At 36.6% G+C, this 23,460-nt stretch overlaps 2 protein-coding genes across 2 annotated transcripts in view; both read left to right on the forward strand.

Moving 5' to 3' along the window:
• The window catches only part of LOC307169806 (muscle M-line assembly protein unc-89), a 536,691-nt gene that overhangs the window by 157,544 nt on the left and 355,687 nt on the right, over positions 1-23,460 (forward strand). The gene's annotated exons all lie outside the window — the stretch shown is intronic.
• Positions 7,499-21,709, forward strand: LOC307169824 (uncharacterized protein). Its single transcript, XM_079890651.1, has 6 exons — positions 7,499-7,756; positions 12,516-12,818; positions 18,048-18,356; positions 18,761-19,057; positions 19,888-20,202; positions 20,648-21,709. Exons 1-6 carry the CDS (start codon positions 7,531-7,533, stop codon positions 20,695-20,697), a joined length of 1,500 nt encoding a protein of 499 aa, XP_079746777.1. The 5' UTR covers positions 7,499-7,530; the 3' UTR covers positions 20,698-21,709.

Here is a 23,460-nt window from a genome sequence, read left to right on the forward strand (position 1 = left end):
CAAAAGTTGGCCTAAAATCATAATCCTGCTGTCTTTTTTGGCTATTTTGAATTTTATCTGGACTGCCTAGCGCCTCACAAATGTATTTGAAAAATAAGAGAATGATATTGAATGACATTGTGTAAATGACACTGATATATGTCTTGTGAGTCAGTGAATCCATCACCTCTTATCTGGTCATTAGTTTGAGTTGTTCATGCATACTTAAAGGGATTGTTCAAGAAAAAAAAACTGCCAAAAAGTAACGATAGTTGATAGAAACCATTTCTGTCAAAAAAATTTCATGGTAAATTGCATTGGTTGTCGCATGTTTTTATAGTGAATCACAACAAAAGTTTGAGTGTGAAGAATAATATTTAATCGTTGCAGCAAAGTGGAATATGTTTAGCAAATAACCACTTTATATGTATGTAAACTGTACATAAAGCTATCAAATGAGTTCAAAAATTGTGTTGGTGAAGAAATAAGATGAAAAATCAAACCATATCTTCTCAGTTCTCCAGTGTTATTGACATCTGCTCAAAATGATCTCCTATTTTCTCTGTCTCTATGTGCTGACTGACAAGAAGATGTGTTATCTAAACAGAAATCAGAACCGTGTAAGTATTAAACCTGCCAACCTGATACAGCAAGAAACATTTGATTATTGTCTGACAGTAGAGTTTTAATGTAGTTTTCATATTCAGCATTTCTACATCTTTTTACCACATGTTCTGTTTGTGATTAGTTTAGTGCAATAATCAATGAAGCATGTGATTGTCCAATATTGAGTGGCATGATATTAATATACCAATTACTGAATTTCTGTTATAGAATGCAAAATTAACCACAACTACATTAAGACTGTTTGATTGTGCCTGTTTGTGTTTCTAGAGGCAGAGCATGTTAACATCCATTACTGCTTATGAAGCTCACAGAACTAAATCTAAGTTTGAGAAACGTTTAACATGAAACCCTAAACTGCTGTGGCTGTTCATTGTGTGTGGCTTCATTTGGCTTATTCTTTCAGACTTTAACACAGAAACCATGAAGATGGCGCTGCACTTGTGTTATTTTATGATTTGATACTTCGGATAATATTAAGTGAGTTGGTTTATCTCATCATATCTGATCAGTAGTATTAATTATCAATATTTAAGCAATAAGCCATTTTTTAAACAAGTGATTTCTGAGAAATACTGCTGAAAACTGAAATCAACGCCCAAACAAACAGTTAAGTGAATTTTGTGTGTTTGTGCCAATTGTTATGATTTCCTGATTGGTCTAGGCTAGGGAAGGAAAGCAACAGCAAAAATGGATGGTGGTGAAATGAATGTGCAACAGCATGAAGCCACCCCGTCTCCACACACAGAATTGTTTCGCAATAACCACATAATTATCTCATTAAAGAAAGTAGTTTTATTTACAAACTAGGGGTATCAGATTCAGAAGGGGGTATTGCCAAAAGAACAAACATAATCAGTCTAACTCCTAATTAACCAAACTACTTAAACTAAAAGAAAAGAAAACAAGAGTACAGCAAAATAAGCTAACTCCCTTACTAACATAAACAGAAGAAAAACATCAAATCCAAAATAAATGGCACCCACCTTCATACTAATCCTACAAATAAAGAAATAAATTATTAACTAGCAAATTTGAAATAAACCAAGAGAAAAACTGATTAATTAAACCATACTTGCTCAAGCTGTAGTCGCTGCCTGTGTTACAGTGTTTTGGGAGCATTGAAGGGTATTGAAGGGTCGATTTCAAATATCAATGATATTTCTCAGAAATCCCTTACTGCACCTTTAAATGAATAGCTGCCCCAAAAATAAAAATGATTTATTCGCCCTCATGTCATTTCAATCCTGTTTGCTGTTATTTTTTCTATGGAACACCAAAGGAAAGATATTGATTAATCTTCTTTTGTGTCCCACAGAAGCAATTCAAACAGGTTTGGAATGACATTAGGTCAAGTAAATGATGACAAAATTAATGAATTTAATTAATGAAGGAATATTAACAGTATGATGGAAATATCCTTAAATACTGCTATTATTAGTTAATATAAAAAATGTATACATGACCATTAAACAATATATACATGCATACATTGTTTTCATGTATTGTTTGTTGTTAGTTCACATTAATGAAAGCTAATGTTAACACATAAAACGTGATTGTACATTGTTTGATTATTAAAAGCGCTTGTGGTGAACCAAACATTATCTTCATCTTTAAACTCACTTAAAATCTTCTAATTTCCCTGTTTCTAGCCACTGATGTGGAAGAGGAAGAAACGATACCTAAACAGCCAAGTAAAACGTGTAAGTATTAATGTAAAACTATTAAAATGAGTGCGCTCCTGAAATTCTTATTTCTTATAAGATTTTATCAAATGTATGAAGACAATGAGATGGAGACATTTAGGGGGGGATACGTATTGTCTAGAAAACTATTTTACAAATATTATCTTCAAATAAGAAGTTATTTAAAGGATGGAATGAACGTAAAAACTTTGGATGATATTCACCCTCTTTTGTGCTTTGATTAAAGTTAGTAAAATTAATAGAGTAGATAATTTGATAGGATGAATATATAATATATTCATAGAAATTTAGGGTACGGGTTTACATAATATTAAAATGACATGGGAAATGTTAATAGACAATAAAATAACAGAAGGAGATTGCAACAAAGTTTTAAAGGAAATTTAAGAATCACACATTCTTCATTTTGCCAAGAATATGCTTGGAAAAATAATGTGTGAAAAAATCTTCTAAGTGCCTTTTTGTTGATTAATCAAATCTAATCAACAAACAAAAGGTACTGATTAACCCCTCAAAACAAAACAACAGTGTTAGCAGATGCTCGGTCAGGTCCCCTGAGGTAATCTCATCAACTCAAGAAGATATTCACACTGAAAAGGAAGGACAAAGTTCGCCACGCGGTTCCACGTGTGCACGACTCTGCACACACAAAACACAGACTCCTTATCATGCCCGACCACTTGTGGTCAAAAGTACCTTTTTAAAATGTTTAAAATGTATTTCTTGCTGTGCTTATGATCCTTATACCCGAAATACGATATCTATAAGCTTTATTGATATGTAATCAGTTTAATATGCATGTAATCACGAGAAATCCTGTTTCTTTGTGTTGTTGACTAACAGAATTGTCATTCGCGGTATTGTTTTGTTCAGAAGAACACAACGGTGTTGAATATTTAGCACAGAATATTAGAGGATGCATTATTTGATTAATACCAGTTTTATAAATGTTTATGAACGAAGTTTATTCCGCCAGCATTAGTTAGAAGAGGCGTGTACCTTTCCAAATGAAAGGACATGGCCACAATACGTCCTCCCCGGCGATTGGGTCACGCACGCAAGGGGGCGTGACTTTAGCTCCTTCAAAACACAGCGGGCTCTCTCACCTCACTCTCTCACCTCGCTCTCATCCTTCCTCCTCTTCTCCCGGCGCGACGCTTCCCCGAGGAACATCCCGGAAGGCCTCGGACAAACACATGTTCAAGTCGTAGCTGCCGTTCTTTTGCAACTAAGTTATATTTGCCTCTACCTTCACGGAAGATGAAGACGAACTTTCTCGGTAACGTTACATTTCAGTGAGCCTTTTCAAGCTTCCCGCGACACCGGAAGACGCAGTCGAAACAGGACCTCGTCCGCGCTTTCAGCATCAACCAAACAGAGAACAGACTTGAAAGTATATTTATCTGATAAAAGCTGCTTTTCTGGGGTCCGGCTTTTAGGTTTCTGTATGTAACAATTACTAGATTTTCCCTTCTCTCTATTTCTTTCTTTCATTTCATTTTATTCTTATCACATATGTTATTATTGTTTAAATGTTTGTTTGTGTTTATTGTTTGCATTTTTACGTACGTTTCTATTCGTAGCTCATATAATCTTTAGTCACATTTATTAAAATCCATTTATACTTTTCACTGTCTCTGTGTTTGAAAACCCACCATTCTAAAGTCAATGAAACAAAAGATCCAGCTACAAGCTCGATATTAGACTACATTCAGTAGTTTTAATTAATAAACTCATAAAGTTTACTGTTCGTGGCCAGAACCTAAACTTTATTGGAGTTTGTAAATACCCCTTCTTAACTGTGATGATCTTACAGTTATTCGCTGGACGAATAACTGATGATTAGACCAGTTATAGAACAAGGTAATCTCGATAATTGATAAAATAAATGTACATGCGACTTATGAATTATGACCATGAGTTATGATTAGTAATATTTCCAAAATTCCCTATATCCTTGAGCTAATTCACATTTACCCAGAGTCGTATACGCTATGTGATCATTTATGTTTAGGATGTTAGAGAACTTAAAGCCCATTACTCTCATATATTTTATACTTGTAAAATGATCAAATAATTTTGGACGGTAATTCAGGTAATGGAAGAATTGTTTAAGAAATCAAATATAATAAAGATACAAATTATAGTTTTGGTTCTAGGACCAATGCTACTTAATAAAGATGAGTTATACTTATTTAGAATACTGAGAATTACAGCTTTTAAAGCAATAACACAATTTTAGAGAAGGCAAGAACCCCCAGTTTTAGAAATCTCATTTCTCTGTTTCTATGTGCTGTTGTGACAGATGAAGATAAGACCATATTAGTAAAGGAGGGAGAGTCTGTCGCTCTGAACACTGATGTTGAAATACAAAAAGATGATCAGATACAATGGATGTTTGGACCTCAAGAGAATCTCATAGCTGAAATCAAAGGAGAGACCAGAGAAATCTCTACATATGATGTTGCTGGTGGGAGATTCAGAGACAGACTGAAGCTGGACAAGACGACTGGATCTCTGACCATCACAAACATCACAGCTGAACACATTGGAGTCTATGAACTACAGTCCATCAGCAGCAGAGGAACCTTATATCAAAGATTCATTGTTTCTGTCAAAAGTGAGTAGCTCAAGGTTTTCAGTATAATAATGATCACACGTCTTTATTGGCATTTATTTCACTCATTAAGGCGAGACACTACAGGTGAATAGGGTAACATTTTTAAATAATAGATATCACCATGAAACTTGCTCAGTTGATTACTTACACAAGTATATAAAAAAAATGATTACATTGAAATTTGTATGTTTAATTATGCAAATGAGTCATTATCTCATTGAAGGATTAGTTCACTTTTAAAAAAAAACTTTTGCTGATAATTTACTCACCCCCATGTCATCCAAGATATCCATGTCTTTCTTTCTTCAGTCGAAAAGAAATTAAGGTTTTTGATGAAAACATTCCTCCTATAATGGACTTCAATGGGCCCCAAACGGTTCAAGGTCCAAATGACAGTTTCAGTGCGGCTTCAAAGGGCTTTAAACGATACCAGACGATGAATAAGGGTCTTATCTAGCGAAACGATCGGTCATTTCAAAAATAAATAAAAAAGTTTACGTTTTATAAGCACAAATGCTCGCCTTGCTCTGTTCAGTGATGCGCGTTCGTGACGTCATGGAATACGCAATTACGTTGAAAAGGTCACGCTTGACGCTTGAAATCATCATCGAAAAAGTTATCACTGCACACTCTCATACATATTAGAGCATAGGGTGTGTTGATATCCAAGTGCAGCGCGAGCAACCACAGTTTCAATCGCTCAGGATTGTGTATAGGAAATCTATGAAAAGTAAAAAAATTCTGTCCTGACGAAAATGTTCTTTTAGGCATTTTAATATTAAAACACCTAGGATTAAACTTAAACTTTTTTATTTATTTTTGAAATGACCGATCGTTTCGCTAGATAAGGCCCTTATTCATCGTCTGGTATCGTTTAAAGCCCTTTGAAGCCGCACTGAAACTGTCATTTGGACCTTGAACCGTTTGGGGCCCATTGAAGTCCATTATAGGAGGAATGTTTTCATCAAAAACCTTCATTTCTTTTCGACTGAAGAAAGAAAGACATGGACATCTTGGATGACATGGGGGTGAGTAAATTATCAGCGAAAGTTTTTTTTAAAAGTGAACTAATCCTTTAAATATGCGAGATTTTGCATATATTTTCGGTAGATAGATCTGAACATATGATAAAGCCAGGTGCAAAATTCTTTTTTCATTTTGTTTACACACAAGATGGAAAAAAAAATTCATAAGGATTTCAGGATATATGCTTTCATTACCTATGAAATCAAAATATATTGTCCATACTCCAATGCCTTAAAAAAACACGATTTTCGCCATATTTTTTTATTAAAATGTCACATAAATCAGGCCAGGAATGATTTATTAACAAATCCCTCTGAAAATATCTTCAGAATACTGCTAAGTGTATAACTGGAAAGTTTGGTGTACATAGGCTGAGATGTTTGTACTGGAGAATGACAAAAAACTCATTTTGAGAAAACGGCGTTTAACGATTTAAATGAGATTTCTTCATTTGCTTTAAACCCCCCTTTGGACATTCACGATTGGTTATTGATAGAAAAGAAATGCCCATATTTGGGTTACATAGCGTTGTGCAGGAGACTCAGAGCTTTACAACAATCCCGGTCATGACAGACTTCAGTAGACGGACGGAACTCGGCGTGTCGCGTTGGAATTCTAACTTCTTGGTAAATTCGGGAGAAACTTGACTACAAACAAAATGTAATAAAATAAACATCTTAGTGTATATTTTCAACGTTTTCTTTATAGCAGCTTGAAAGAACACATATTGAAGGAGTAAACTAGCCCAAAATCTCAAAACTGACCACTGCATGAAAAATCGATGTTTTTGCCTGCCGTGTCTCGCCTTAAGCTTGATAAATTACCGTAAAATTGCCAGATTGAGTTTTCCGCCAGTTGAGTTGATCTGTTTTCTTCACATCTGTTTGGATGAGGAGAGGCACAGCTCTGATGAATGGAAGGCAGTCTTGAGACACACTATTGGCCTGTCCAAATAACCAAACTTGTAGTCTTTGAACTTGACCACTTGTCTACTTGCATGACATATTTCATGGATTTGGCCCAAGTGTTCAAGTAGGCGTAAAGACTGCAAGTGTGCATAGAACATTTGATTACCCGATGGGACACACTTACAGTAGTGTTGTAAAAATATTTACAGAGCTTTATTTACACATTTTGATTTTCAATACTTTGCATCTTAAAATAAACTGATGTGACAGACTACACAGTTTTTCTAATTAATTGATAAAAAGCAATTGCAAATGTTGTATAAAAATAGACATACCATATTTGCACCAATAAAATGTGAAAAACGTTGTTTTACTACTAAATTATATTTATTATCTAATTAATTTAACTTGCAGTGGAATGTTTTCCTCTGCATCTCATGGTTTCTGGGCATGTACAGTAAGTTCAAGAACATGATACATAATGGGATACGCTTAGCCTGGGTGTTTGTTTAGTGTGTGTTTAGGGCACACACTAAATCTCCTCATTTCTCTGTTTCTATGTGCTGTTGTGACAGATGAAGATAAGACCATATCAGTAAAGGAGGGAGAGTCTGTCACTCTGAATACTGATGTTGAAATACAAAAAGATTATCAGATACAATGGATGTTTGGACCTCAAGGGAATCTCATAGCTGGAATCAAAGGAGAGACCAGAGAAATCTCTACATATGATGTTGCTGGTGGGAGATTCAGAGACAGACTGAAGCTGGACAAGAAGACTGGATCTCTGACCATCACAAACACCACAGCTGAACACATTGGAGTCTATGAACTACAGTCCATCAGCAGCAGAGGAACCTTATATCAAAGATTCATTGTGACTGTCAAAAGTGAGTAGCTCAAGGTTTTCAGTATAATAATGATCACACGTCTTTATTGGCAGTTATTTCACTCATTAAGGCGAGACACTACAGGTAAATAGGGTAACATTTTTAAATAATAGGTATCACCATGAAACCTGCTCAGTTGATTACTTACACAAGTATATAAAAAAATTATTACATTGAAATTTGTATGTTTAATTATGCAAATGAGTCATTATCTCATTGAAGGATTAGTTCACTTTTAAAAAAAAACTTTTGCTGATAATTTACTCACCCCCATGTCATTAAAGATATCCATGTCTTTCTTTCTTCAGTCGAAAAGGAATTAAGGTTTTTGATGAAAACATTCCTCCTATAATGGACTTCAATGGGCCCCAAACGGAAGGTCCAAATGACAGTTTCAGTGCGGCTTCAAAGGGCTTTAAACGATACCAGACGATGAATAAGGGTCTTATCTAGCGAAACGATCCGTCATTTCAAAAATAAATTAAAAAGTTTACGTTTTATAAGCACAAATGCTCGCCTTGCTCTGTTCAGTGATGCGCGTTCGTGACGTCATGGAATACGCAATTACGTTGAAAAGGTCACGCTTGACGCTTGAAATCATCATCAAAAAAGTTATCACTGCACACTCTCATACATATTAGAGCATAGGGTGTGTTGATATCCAAGTGCAGCGCGAGCAACCACAGTTTCAATCGCTCAGGATTGTGTATAGGAAATCTATGAAAAGTAAAAAAATTCTGTCCTGACGAAAATTTAGGATTAATCACCTAGGATTAAACTTGGGTTTAGTGTGTGTTTAGGGCACTGCACTTTGGCAATTTTAAGACATGGGAGAGTCTTTCACACTTACTTCCTGTCATGTACACACGCTCTCAAATGTCTGCAAATGTGTGTATTTGGACTGGTCATATGTAACTTGTGTCTCTCTAGTGGTTGAAGGATATACTGTAACTACAAGTTCGAGTACTTGCGAAGGAACATTGGGTCTTATTCATGAGTAATTGCGTACACTATTCGTATTTATCCCTCTGGGGTCTAAGGTGTTTTTGGGGTCCTTGAGATGCTCTGACATGCCCTGACATTCATGCTTTTTTCAGTTGCTTATAAACATATTAATGGCAAAGGTCACTGAGCCACAAGAAAGAATGCAAGAGCAATATATATATATATATATATATTAGGGGTGTAACGGTTCACAAAATTCACGGTTCGGTTCGATACGATACGATACACTTGTGTCACGGTTTGGTTCGATACGTTTTTGATACAGCATAAAGAACGAAATGCCAGACAAATGTCCTTGATTTAATTTTTTTTTTCATTCTTTTTTTTATTAAAACTAACATCATAAAGTATGTTTTTTTTTTTTTTTTTTTTTTTTTTTTACTTTGAGCAATTCTAGAGCTATAATTGTCTCTTCTTAGAAGCATATAAAACAAAACAGCTCCTTGGAAAAAAATGAAATGTAATATTGTAGGCAAGTAGTTAAACAAAGGTTTATTTTAGTTCAGATTAACCTTTGAGGGCAGCAATTGTATTCATAATGTCAAAATAAAACCGACATAACTATTCCTGCCAAATTTCCATGGTTGCAGTTAGTGTTACTACTGTAAATCCATGGTGAATGTTGCAGATCTGTGGACACTGGATAGTTCATTCATGGCACAATGTTTCTTCCTGGTTTTCATGCGCTGTTTGATCCGTTAAAAACGGAGAAATGTGTTTCTCACTAGATCTTGCAGCAATGTTATTACTTTTGTGGCGAATTCAAATGCTTTCTTTACTAGATCTCTTATTAGCGCTGTGTAGTAACAGTGTCGCATGATCATGATCGGCTCGCGCTGCTTTGGTCCAAACTGATAAACAACGGTCCGTCAACCACACAATAACGAGTAGCTCAGTTTCGTTCCGCTTACATTACGTTTGCCATTTGATGTCGGACAATGTTGTGGTTGCGCCAGCGTCTCTTACATTATGAGCGCGCGTGCCACGCGCAACGCGCCTACATTTGAAATAACGAAATTTTGGTCGGCAGGAAAAATGGTCCAACGAACCGTTCGGTTTGAAAATGCGTACCGAACACCGAACCGAGTTCGGCTAGGTATATCCGTGCTAAAATATCAAGGTGAAAGTCATCATAGCTTGCGTAGTATAGACCCAGCTCCCAACCCAACTTTGAGAATAGATTAACGGCGATATTTTTTTTTATCGCCCTATAAGAGTCTCACGTTAACGCAGCACGTTAACGCCGATAACGGCCCACCACTATATATATATATATATATACACAGTGCCCTACACAATTATTGGCACCCCTGTTTAAGATGTAGTCGTGGACTTCTAAAAATTCTCTTTTTTTTAAACAACATAGAACCCTTTTATTTAAGTACATTACTTTGGTGGTAAAAAAGAAATCACACATTTAGAAAAAAAAAAACTTGAAATCATGTGTCCCACAATTATTGGCACCCCTGATGTTAATACTTTGTACAACCCCCTTTTGCCAACAAGACAGCACTTTATCTCCTCCTATAACATTTCACAAGATTGGAGAACACAGAGAGAGGGATCTTGGACCATTCTTCTTTGCACAATCTTTCTAGATCATCCAGTGTCCTGGGTCTTCTCTTATGCACTCTCCTTTTTAGCTCGCCCCACAGGTTTTCAATCAGGTTGAGGTCTGGGGACTGAGATGGCCATGGGAGGACCTTGAGTTTGTGACTGCTGAACCATTTTTGTGTAGATTTTGCCACATGTTTTGGATCATTATCCTGCTGAAAGACCCAATGACGACCCATCTTCAGCTTTCTGGCAGAGACCATCAGGTTTTAATTTAAAATGTCCTGGTAGTTCAAAGCGTTCATAATGCCATGCACCCTAACAAGGTTCCCAGGGCCTTTGGAAGAGAAACAGGCCCACAGCATCACAGATCCTCCACCATACTTCACGGTGGGCATGAGGTGCTTTTCGGCATACGCATCTTTTGTTTTACGCCAGACCCACTTAGAGTGTTTGTTGCCAAAAAGCTCAATCTTAGTCTCATCTGACCAAAGCACACGATCCCAGTTGAAGTCCCAGTGCCGCTTAGCAAACTCCAGACGTTTACGTTTGTGAGTGTTAGTGAGAAAAGGCTTTTTCCTTGCATGCCTCCCAAACAGCTTGTTGGCATGTAGAGAGCATCTGTTGGTTGTTTTGGAGACTTTGTGACCCCAAGATGCCACTCTTTGATGCAATTCTGTGACAGAGAGCTTAGGACTTTTTTTTACTTCTCTTACCATCCTTCTCACTGTGCGTTGTGGCAAGATAAACTTGGGACCTCTTCCAGCCTTGTTTGTCACTGTTCCAGTTGTTTTAAAATTCTTAATGGTTCCTCTGACTGTAGATACGGGCAAGTTAAGGCGAGTGGCTATTTTCTTGTAGCCATTGCCTGACTTATGCAGGTCGACACAAATCTGCCTTACTTGAATGGTGTGTTCTCTTGTCTTTGCCATGTTGACAAATGGGTAAGAGAATTAGGCCTTTGTGTCACGTCATATTAATACCCCAGGGAAACAGGAAGTCATGAATTACTGATTAAAAGTTCCTTGATACCCTGACCAACTTTAGCAACCACAGAAAAAATATATAAAAAAAATTGTTTTGTAATTTTTCAGCGGAATTGTTAGGGGTGTCAATAATTGTGGGACACATGATTTCATTTTTTTTTTTTTTTAAATGTGTGATTTTTTTTTTTTTTTTTTTTTTTTTTTTTTTTACCACCAAAGTAATGTACTTAAATGAAAGGTTGGATTTTACTCTTTTTTTTTTTTTGCATTTGGGTTCTATGTTGTTTAAAAAAAAAAGAAGTCCATGACCACATCTTAAAAAGGGGTGCCAATAATTGTGGAGGGCACTGTATATATATATATAAACATACTATATATATATTAGGGCTGGGGGAATTAACGCGTTAATCTTTGCGATTAATTTGAAATGTTTAATGCGTTAAAAATGCTATTGAAAAGGCCGAAAATATGCCGTCCCGCCCCTCCGTGTTCGGCGATCAGGTTTCATTCTCGCGTAGCTTTCATGAGCAGGTCTTTTCCGCTCCGTGTGTGCGACGCGCTCTCCGTTCCGTGTGTGTGTGTGTGTGTGTGTGTCGGCGCGCTGCACTCTCTGCTCTGTCGTTAACGGCCCAAACGGTCCAATCATGTACTGATCACGCACTGGAAAAGCTAAGTCTGCTGGGCAACAATGGTAAAATGGCCTGCTCTGATCACATGCTCTGGTAACAATATGATAGCTTTGTAGGACTATATTTTATTTTGATAATTTGTAAAAAAAAAAAAAAAAAATTCAGTTAAATTGATTATGTTGATTGATTATTGAAAAAGAAAAATATATTGATATATTAATGTTTAATATTATTTTAATATAGGGCTATTTTCTGTTCCTTTTTTTTCCTGTGTTGTTTAATTTAATTAGGTGATTCTAAGTTTAAACAAGCTTGAGGGAAATGCAATTAATTACAGCAAATTGTGCAATTAATTAAAAAAAATTTTATCGATTCCCAGCCCTAATATATATATATATATATATATATATATATATATATATATATTTCTACCAAATTGGTTCACAGTTGGGTAATGTTTTTAAGCATATATTTTTCGGCACTATATTTGACTTCAAATAGACTAGCTGGTTACACTTGGCAAACTTGATCTAATAGAAACATTTTCTTTGTATTTTTATCTTTCTATGTGTCACAAATTTTAAGTCGCATATATATCAGTGGTGGAGGGAGAACCGGTCACTTTATACCCTGATACTGAAATACAGAAAGACGATCTGATAGTGTGGATGTTTGGAGATGGGAACAGTCTCATTGCTCAAATGACTGGAAAGAAAAGAGAAACGCATGAAGGTCCTGATGGGATATTCAGAGACAAACTGAAGCTGGACGAGAGGACTGGATCTCTGACCATCAACAGCACGAGAACTGAACACTCTGGACTTTACAAGCTACAGATCAGCAGCAAAAGAGGAGCCACAAACAAGAGATTCAAAGTTGCCATAAATTGTGAGTAATTGTTTATTTAGTTTATTTATCTTTGTGTGATTCATCAAAATGAACACAACTGAATTTTAATAGTTAAAGTGCATAGTGAGTTACTGATGTCATTCCTTTTGTATTTTCCTCAATTTATTAAATGCTATGGTGTACAAAATGATGAATTAATGCAGTATAGGAAATAACTGGCCCAGTTAATCATAGATAATGAGCCAAAACATTCTGATCATCTTCCGGAAATGCTGGCACTTCATGTGTTGCCAAAACAGCTCTGACCAGTTCCGGGTCCAGTTACGACTTTCACATGCCCGTTGTAAGTGATTTTGATGGTGGACAGGGGTCATAATGAGGGGATTTCACACCAGAGTAATCTTTTCATAGTTCCTAGAACTATTGGGGGAAGTTCCCGGTTTTTGGCGTGTTCGCACCGCAGGAAATAGGAGCGATTTTAGTTCTAGGAACTCTTTTGGAGGAACAAATTTAGCTCCTACTTCAGGGTAGGGTCTAAACCAGGGGTTTTCAAACTGTGGGTCGCAGATTGGGAAGAGGTGGGTCGCGCAGTCACTATTGGCTGCAGCTAAATTTACGTTTCATGAAGGACACACACACAAACATTTTGCACGATGTACCAACGTTAAATATAAATTGCTAAGAGATCGCATTACACAGGAGAATTCAAATGTCACGCGCTGCGTTTTCCAAAAGCATCGTATGCCTAAGTAGATCATAAAACCGTTGCCACTTATGGTCTCTACGATCAGCTTAGCTCCCGATGCTTTTGGGAAACGCAGCGGAGACCTGAATCAGCCTTTCGTGACATTTGAATTATCCGGTGTAATGCGATCTCATGCAGAATGCAGAGCAGTGATTGGAGTAAACGAGTTCAGTGTTTCCCACAGATTTTAGTTATTAGTTATCATTAATCAATAATCATTAGTTCGCGAATCGGACGTGTCATAGCGGACTTGTACAACGTGTGTGATTATCCTGGCACTGGCAGTTAGGACATCGCACAAGATTTGTCAACACAGAAAACATTTCATCATTGGATAGGTTTTGTTTTGTTTATTTAAAGGGTTTTCCCAGTAAACACAGAACGTTCCCCTAACGTTCCCATATCCCCATTGGTTATTTTTTTGGGAACCAAATAAGAACGTTCTAGGAACGTTCTCTGTAGGTTTTCTTTTTATAACCTGTAGAGAACCTTCCCAGAACGTTCCCTGCAGGTTATTTTTAGGTTATATTTTTATAACCTAAAGAGAACGTTCTGGGAACGTTCTCTGCAGGTTATTATTTTAATATCATAAGTTCGCAAGCATATACATGATTTGTCATAAATTTTGAATAAGAACCTTTTGAATAAGAAACAATATCAAGACTGTAAAACTCCTCAAAAAACGCGCACACACTCAAACCTGACTGCACATCACATTTTTGACTTAATTGATTCTGCTTTTATTCCGGAGTCCCTTTTATTTTATTGCTCCGGAGTCGCATATCAGTTAAAAAATGCGCCACGAGGAAGAAAAAAAACATATAGGCCTATAGCCTAAGTCGCACTGGACTAAGTCGCATTTTTTTTAGAAATTTATTTCAAACAGTTTATATTAGTCTATGTGTGGGAAACACTGAAGTTTCTTCTTGTTAATAATGTGCACATAACTGCTTAATGAACCGCGCCGCTCTGAGGCGCTGAAATTGTTAACACAACATGTCGCAAGCGCGCGCTTCATGAAACAAATCGCACTGATTTCTCTGTCGTCTGTTCAACACAGCACTGTTGTCTTTCAGAGATATGGTCGTCGTAAGAGTGCGTTGTTTGCGTTCCCTTGCATGCATTTTGCTACAACGCAAAAAAATATAGCCTATATGTAAAAAGTAGGAGCGCGGGGCACAACCTAACGCGGGGTTAGTTGTAACACGCTTGTTTTAAATACTTCCGCACATGCTTGGATGACGAAACTTCGTTTATTTACTAGTTGCCATATCAACACTATATAGAAAAAAAAAAATCCGCCAAATTTTTTTTTTTTTTGGAAGATATCCATAGACATTTATTAAACCATAGCAAAAGTAAATTTCTTACTTAAGTTAATTTTTCATCTCTATTTTTTGTGTTTATTTAAAATAAGACAAATCTGATATTATTTTAATCTCCAAGATGTTATTTAACAGTTGAGATAGTTATTTAATGCTTCGCTAACTAGCAGAAGACACTAGCAGGGTTTAAATCCCAGTTGTGCAGGCGGGGGCATGTTGTAACACTGCGTTACAATGTGCCCCTATTAGAAATATGCTATTATATTCTATACTTTTATTAATTTTATTGAGAAAACGTGAGAAAAAGGTGAATAAAGACTGAGAGTCAATGTTCAGAAATTACTAATTATTTATTTGTTTTGAACTATGTTGTATAGCTGTGTTTTCATGTGTTCGTAGTCAAAACTCAAAAATGAGTTTATATTTAATTATTAAAAATTGCCATTATTTTATATGAAAAAGTTTTTTAATTGTATTTTATTTAGAAAATATTTTAGTTTGTTTTTTATATATTTTTTATTAGATCAGATAACATTTTAAGCTGCCATATGGTCATGTTACAATGTGCCCCACACATGTTACAATGTACCCCACCTATGGGGCATGTTGTCACATTTCACTTCCATTCTTTCGGGGTATATCAAGAAAAAAGTATATACTGTATTAATAAAACAAAAACACATAATTATACTAGACATGTGGGAAATTAATGTGGGAAAAAAATAAATACTCTGAACCATAAGTAGATTTACACAAACTGAGAAAGTCAAAAAGCTTTAGGTTGTGCCCCGCTCTCCCTATTTCACATGTACACACACGAGCACGAAAGCGTTTTCTATGCTGAACAACGCAATGCGTTTAACAACACTCGCAGCATTTTTATTAGTATTGAAATTTTAGGTCCTGGGCCTACTGTCAAATAAAATTATTAGTCTATTATATTTTTTTATATTCTGATTTTTGTCATATCAAACCTTTGGTTAAGCTTACTTTTAAAATCTTTTTTCATTTCTTTAAATTTGTTCTGCCATGTCTGGTAAATCAGTTGAGGCAGCAGACAAAAAATACTCAGTATTCTTCACATTATTTCAACAGCCATTAGGCTGTTAGGCTCTCAATTTTTGATAATGTGCCAAAAGTTTGTATTGCAATTAAACTTGTCATTCATACTATAACAAGGAAAAAAAACTGTTCCAAAGAGAACTAACGCCTCCCACCCCACATTCATGCTTTAAAATTATTTTATATTTTGGTGGGTCTTGAGAGAGATTATTCTTGTCTAGGTGGGTCCTGGAATGGAAAAATTTGGGAACCCCTGGTCTAAACCAGCACAATTGGAACTATCAGTGACGTTGGTGTACACTGATTAGCCGAACGCACGCAAAACACTAGTACCCGCCATTAAAAAAAAAAAGCTGTGTAAACACACAGATTAAAGCCTATATATTTACTCCAGATAATAACTCTACGAACATGGAAAACTGATAGATGGACCTGTTAATCTTTACGCTGATGAGAAAATCCAATGTGACTTTGAGGGGACCAGGAGAAACATGATTGTGTATTTCTGCTCAGCTAGCAACACTGGACATCAACCACACGGCAACTTTTCATTACTGTCTACTTTCTATGTATAACAGTTCTAACCATAGATGATGCCCCTTCGCTCTCTTCCATTGGTGAGAAGTGAAGCCGCCAGTGTCCCGAAATGGCATTGACATCATGGGGTTTGAGTCTGCGCAGTAGCGATTTTGGGACCAGACCTGCGCAGTAGTGAGCAGGAAGTAAAGCCGCGAAATCAAGGCCCCGCCCTCACTATCAGTGAGAAATAATTAATTATAGAAATTTATATATTAAATTTATAGTTCTATTCTCCTCTGTCCTCCGAAGATCCCGAAAAAAAGTATGTTGGTGCTTCAGTAACTACTTCGCTCAGAAAACCTGTCAATCACAGCTGTCAATCATGACGTCACACCACCATTATAGCATCAAATAACTAACTAAAAACAAACTTATTTTAAAAACAAACACTTGAATTTACATCAGCGTGATAAAAACAACAGTAAATGACGTAAATGGCACCTTCGGAAAAAAGATATTTGAAGTGTAATAAAATTGTTTAGTTGGTCTCAAGTCCCGTTGAATAACACGGGGAGGCGGGGTTTATGACCTATAGCCTACTAGGACTAGGCGATCGAGGCGTTTTGGCTTCACTTTTCAGGGCTTGTGCGGTACGCTTGGTTCTAACTAATAGTTCTGTCAAATGATTAAAATATTTAATCGCGAATAATCGTATTAATCTCATAGTTAGCTCGCAATTAATCACACATTGATATCTATTCTAAATGTCCCTTGATTTCTTTTTGTCTCATTATTTTTTTCTCATTTTAATGCTCTTATCAACATGGAAAAGTGGATCGGCTTGCTTTCTGTAAATGTTTTTTTATTGAAAACAACTTTGGCATATTCTGTAGTGTTCAATTTCACACTAACATTCTCACTTGGAGCAAATACTTTCTCACACAATGTACCACTGTCCATCAACAGCCCCGTCAACAGCCCTTTCTAAGGGATCAAAATAAACAAAATTGCAGGTGATGCAAAATAAAATTACAAAGTGCACATGTAAGGTAAACTAGGACTATATTGCCGTTAAACCATGCCTTATTACTTTATTTTTCTCAAGTTTACTTTGGACATAGCAGTCAGGCTGCTGCTCTTTATTCACCAGACACTCAAGTGATATGATCCCCTGACGCCCAGCTGTCGCCAGTTTATAGTTTGTCCCTCCTTGGACACTCTCAACACTGACCGTTAGAACACACACTCGTTTATTGCTGTTTCGGAAATACTCTGACCCAGTCGCCTTCCCATAACAATAAGGCCTTTGTCAAAGTCGCTCAGAACTTTATTGCTGCCCGTTTCTCATGCATCAACACTTTATGAGAACTGATTGTTTGATTACCATCTAATCTACCCAGACCTTAATATGTGGCCTTGTTAAGAGATGATCAAAGATATTTGCTTCACCAGTGACTTGTCATTTATGTTTTGGCTCATATATGTTGTATTTGTTAAACATATATATTTTTGTAGTTTGTTCTAACTGTACACACACATCCTCAATGAAGCATTACTGACTCATATGTCGCATAATCTCCTAATTTCTTTGTTTGTATTTGTTACCATGATATAAAGTGAAGAAAGTGTCAGCCAAGGAGGGAGAGTCTGTCACTCTGAGGACTAATGCTGCAATACGGAAAAAAGATGAGTTGCTGTGGCTGTTTGGAGATGAAAACTCTCTCATTGCTGAAATCAAAGAAGGGATTGGAAAGATCTCCACATTTGACGTTACTGATGGGAGATTCAGAGACAGACTGGAGCTGGACGAGAAGACTGGATACCTGACCATCACAAACATCACAACTGAACATGCAGGAGTTTATACTCTGAGGATCATCAGCAGTAAATTGAACAACATGCAGAGATGCAATGTTACTGTCAGAGGTGAGTCTCAAGTCTTTCTTTTTTAATTTGATTTGTTAATTTGAACCAAACCCTGCCAAGTGTGAACACACCCTAAGATTCAAGCTTCAAAATCTCCCACTGAACTGCATTGTCAAATAGTTCTGTTGCTGCTTTACCTCCATGAGTATTTCAGTCAGTTATTATTTAGAGCAGAATTCTGTAAATAAAGCTGAATTGTACAGTCTTCCCATCTGGATTAATGGTCTTTGAGGCAGCAAAGTAAATATGTAAGGTTAATTTTTAAGCTGATTTTAAATCCCTATCTGAATAATCTTTGTGAAGTACTGTCAAACTCTGATGTTCACATTTGCAGGAACGTATATAATGCAAACTGTTTCTCTATATTTCTCTTGTTCTTTGTGCTGCTGTCACAAATGTGACAGTGTTGAAGACAATAGGGATGAGGGGAAAAGATGTGACCTTAAACCCTGATACTGAAGTACAGAGAGATGATCTGATCCTGTGGATGTTTGGAGATCAGGACAATCTCATCGCTCAACTGACCGGAGAGACCGGAGAGACGACATATGCTGATGCAGACGAGAGATTCAGAGACAAACTGAGGCTGAACAAGAACACTGGAGCTCTGACCATCAGTAACATCACATCTGGACCTTATAATCTACAGATCATCAGCAGCAAGAGGACCTCGTACAGGAAATTCAGAGTTTTCAATTCTTGTGAGTCTTTCGATTTCCTTTTAAGAAAGTTTTATTAGTACTATTATTATTGCAATACATAATTGCTAAATAAATGAGCTAAATGTATGTCCCCTCCTTGCACCAAATTAAATGAAACATGAAAAGCTCTGCAAAAACAACTGAACGAACCAATCTACAACGAATTTGATTATCAATTAATCAGGTCTGCATACAGTGAACAGAAATCATTCACAAAAGACGTCACTTTACATTAGTAAATTAACGTATTTCTATAGACAAAAGGTATCAGAAAAGTACCGGAGGACATGGAGTGAGATGAAAATACACGATACAAGGCAAGCTAAGAATGCTTTATATCAAGCATTTCAAACAAACTAATACTTTAACACGTCTTCGCCTTTTCCCGTCAGTTGCTTTGATAGATGTGTGCATCTGTTTAATGTTTCATACATATTTGCTCAGCACATAACTTACATTTTACGGTTGTATCATTCATTATCTGTAAATGCAAGAACGTAACACGTATTTCCATTTGCAAAAAGTTTCAGTGAACGAGCGGCAGTTTGCATATGCACATCAAGTTAATTTTCGGAATTTGGATTGTCCAATTGTCCAAAAAGTGTTCAAATTGGGGTCCAGGAACCAATTACGCCAATATAATTTTGGAAACACCAGGATGTCTTTATAACATCTCATTTTATATTGTTCACATGTATAATACTATATACTGTAAATTTAGGCCATATCAAGTGATATAATATATCATATTATCAGTTAATATGATATTATCAGTTGAACCTGACAGTTTAATATCAGTGTCTGTACAAGTAACTCTGTTTGTTCTCCAGGTGAGTCCGGTCCCAAGACAGTGTCAGTGATGGCGAGAGAATGTTTAGTTTTAATCACTGATTTGAACATAGAAAGAGATGAAGAAGTGGGGTGGACATTTGAAGATGAAATTCTCACAACCGGAATGAATGGAGACATCAGTGAGACTTCATACAGTGATGATGTGAGATTCAGAGGCAGACTGGAGCTGCACCATCAAACTGGATCTCTCACCATCAAAGACACCAGAACCAGCGACACTGGAGTTTATCAACTAATCATCTGCAGCAAATGCGGAAAGATCATTTGCTGGGAATTCAGTGTTACTGTCAGTGGTGAGTAAATCAATTCTTCCAATATGACTTTTTTATCAGTTAAAGTGACTTCAGCCTTTTCTTTGAAAAATAAACATTTTGTCATCGTTTACTTGCTCTTATGTTGTGCTAAACTTAACTTTATTTCTTCTGTGGAAGTATCTTCTTTCTGCTTTTTTCCAAATAATGAAAGTATATTCTTCTGTTTAGTGTCAGTCTCCAAAAAGAAGTTCATATGCACTAAATTCCAAGTCTATTAAAGTCATGTGTTACTTGGTGTGAGATGTAGATTATTCACTCAACTTCGGAAGACTGAGTTCACAAATCGTGTTAATTTGTTAGAAAAGAGCAAGTGCTCAAACAAGACTAAACTTGGTCCTTTGTCATTTTATGGTAAATTCTTGTCATTAGTTTTGATGTCTGACAAGTCTTCCTTTTTTTAATGTTTTTTTAATTTGTATTTCAGATTCTAGAGGAAACCGACTGAATAATTCAGCAATTGTACAGATAAATTGAGAGGTTCCTGTTTGAGTGAATATGCAGCAGGCCACGAGTCCAGTTTGATCAGAAGACACTAGCATAGGCATTTCACTTTTGTGCTTTGGGGACACATATGTTCTTCATTATGTGGACCTCTAGGTTAGGATGGGTAATGGCCTCCTATTTTTCCCTATTATAATACATAATAAGGTCCAGGGGCGTCACTAGGCCCTTTTTAGGGGGGCTTCAGCCCCCCTAAACTTCTGCCCAGCCCCCCTAAAAAATATTTGATTAATACATTTTTGATCGCTTCAGTCCCCTTTAAAAAAACTCATTTGAAACGGCGGCAAGCTGCGTCAAGTTTCAGCTCCTCCCCTTATCTGAGTCTGCTTGGATTTAGCGCATTTTTCAATCTGCAGGGGCGCCAAGCAGAGCGAACATCAGAGAGTACAAGGTGTGTCGTGAGTGCATTTATTGATAGATTGCTATGATATTACATCTGCATCGGTGCAGTTCTTTGTCATAAATGCATTGCAGTTTACATAATGTAATGTTACTGGAGTATTGGGAGCAACACGGGACGGTTCGGTTTCTCATCCAATACCGATACGTTTCGCTGCGTTCACCTTCAGCCCTTATCAGTGTGTGATAGTTGTTTTTTATTCCTACAAAAATGAAGCGATTAACACCCATGAAAACATACTTTAGAAAACGATCATGATTTATTTTAATTTACTTTTTAAACTTTAAAACATATTATTTTGTATTTCGGCATTACATTATGCTGCCATGCACAGAAATGATTAAAGACACATCATTGTCTGAAAGCACTAGATGGCCCAGAGAGAGAAACATCATGTGGAGTTATTTTGTTTTGTATTAATAAATATAGTTTTGTATTAAGTAATAATGAATCAGTAGGCGTGTACATACATATATTAGAGTAAGAGTAGAGTAAAGGAATTTGTGATTTTCTTTTAAGTACTTGATTTATAGAAGTGGCAAATTGATAATTCATGTTGTTATTTTTAATAAATAGAAATAAATATAGAACAGATTAATCATATTGCCAATAGACAGTTACATTAAAACACGTTTAGCTGGTTAGTTAAATGATTTGAAATTAAATAGATTTTCACGGGGTGACTTGATGAATAACCAACCGTATTGTTGATTACAAAGGCTAAAAAGCTTAAAAAATAAAATAATTTATATTTCATTGTAGATGGACTTACCTAGCTTTCCTGGTAGCTTTGTCTGAGAAAATGATTCATAAATCAACCTATCAGTTGACCCTATGTTTACTTTCTTCACTGACAGACAAAAATGAAAAGCCTAAATCAGTCAAAGCTCAGCTTTAGGAGGGGAAAAGACAGAGCAAGATAAAAACAAAGAGAAAAAGAGTGTGATGCTGATGAGGTGAGAAAAAAACAGCTGGCCGCACATGGTTTTAAAGCTATTGTCATCCAATTTTTTTGGCCTTCAAAACATCTTAAAATGCACATATGTAGATCAGAGAAATCAAAATTTTCTCGGGGGAGCTTGCCCCCGAACTCCCCTAGATACCTAACATTCGGTACCTCAGTAATTATAAAACCCTGCCATATGCATGTTACTGGATGAATGAATGAAACTACTTAATAATGAGCATTAGACCATAAACTAACTTTTTTTTTTTTTTTTTTTTTTTTTTACATCATACCCTCATTGGGGGCTGAGCCTCCCTAAAATGAGAATCCTAGAATCGCCCCTGATAAGGTCCTCTTGGCTGCAGATGTAGAAGTGGCAAGCTAGCCATAAATGTTATTCCTAGATGACGGAAGGTATGTACTCTTATTGGTTAACTCTGTAACTCCCCTCATATTCTTACTACATATACTCGGTGACAATGACAAAGTGGCAGTGTAGCGATGCGGTTGAAACATAAAGGAAAACAGGATCCATGTGCAGCAGAAATCTTTTATTAAAACTCAACTTAACAGACACAGAATAGGGAACAGGACAACCAACATGCAACATCATGAACTCATAAAGACTGAACAAGACACAAGGCTGAAATACACAGGAAAACAAGCTAAACAAGATAACAAGGGGGCATGGCCAATCTAAAACACCTGAGGAGACGAGTTAAACATTAAACATGACGGGGAACTATCAAACATGGAAAAAGACAAGGGAACACAGACAGGAATCATGACAGGCAGTAAAGTTGAGAAACTTTCTCCCTCAGCGCTGGGCAAGCGGCAACCTCCCCGTCTCTCTCTTGAAACCAACACGGAAGTGAGTTAAACTGCAATTCGTTGACTGGCCACTTGAGGCTGTTGTCAAAAGCGAGTCAAATCTGTATCTCCCCCATGTTAAAATGGCAAATTTTACAGCAGAAAAAAAACGTGTTTACAGCCTGGTGTCTGTATGTGGCTTTGGTCTATACAGTTAATTTTGCCCTTCATAACAACTGTGAGGGGGGTAAATTTTTTTATAACTCATCCGTTTAGTTGATTAATATTTAAAGTTCTACATAATTAAGGGTGTGTCCTCTTTTGTGTGACAGGTGGATTGCCGCTGATGTCAATGCTAGCCGTTTGTCTGCTGTTTCTAGCCGTCATTTTACCTCAGCAAATGTTAGCTGCTGAACTTGCCATCTCTGCAGTGTTTGTGCTTTTTTTCGGGATTATTTCATACAATTTAATACACCCATCACTTCGCCCACGGCTTAGGATTCCGTCGTTGTCGTCGAGTATCGTTCGAGAGAACAACCAGCGCTGTATTTCAGTTGTTTTCCTCTATGAACATGCACTA

Source organism: Squalius cephalus (assembly GCF_949319135.1).
Source record: "Squalius cephalus genome assembly, chromosome: 13".
Lineage (NCBI taxonomy): Eukaryota > Metazoa > Chordata > Actinopteri > Cypriniformes > Leuciscidae > Squalius > Squalius cephalus.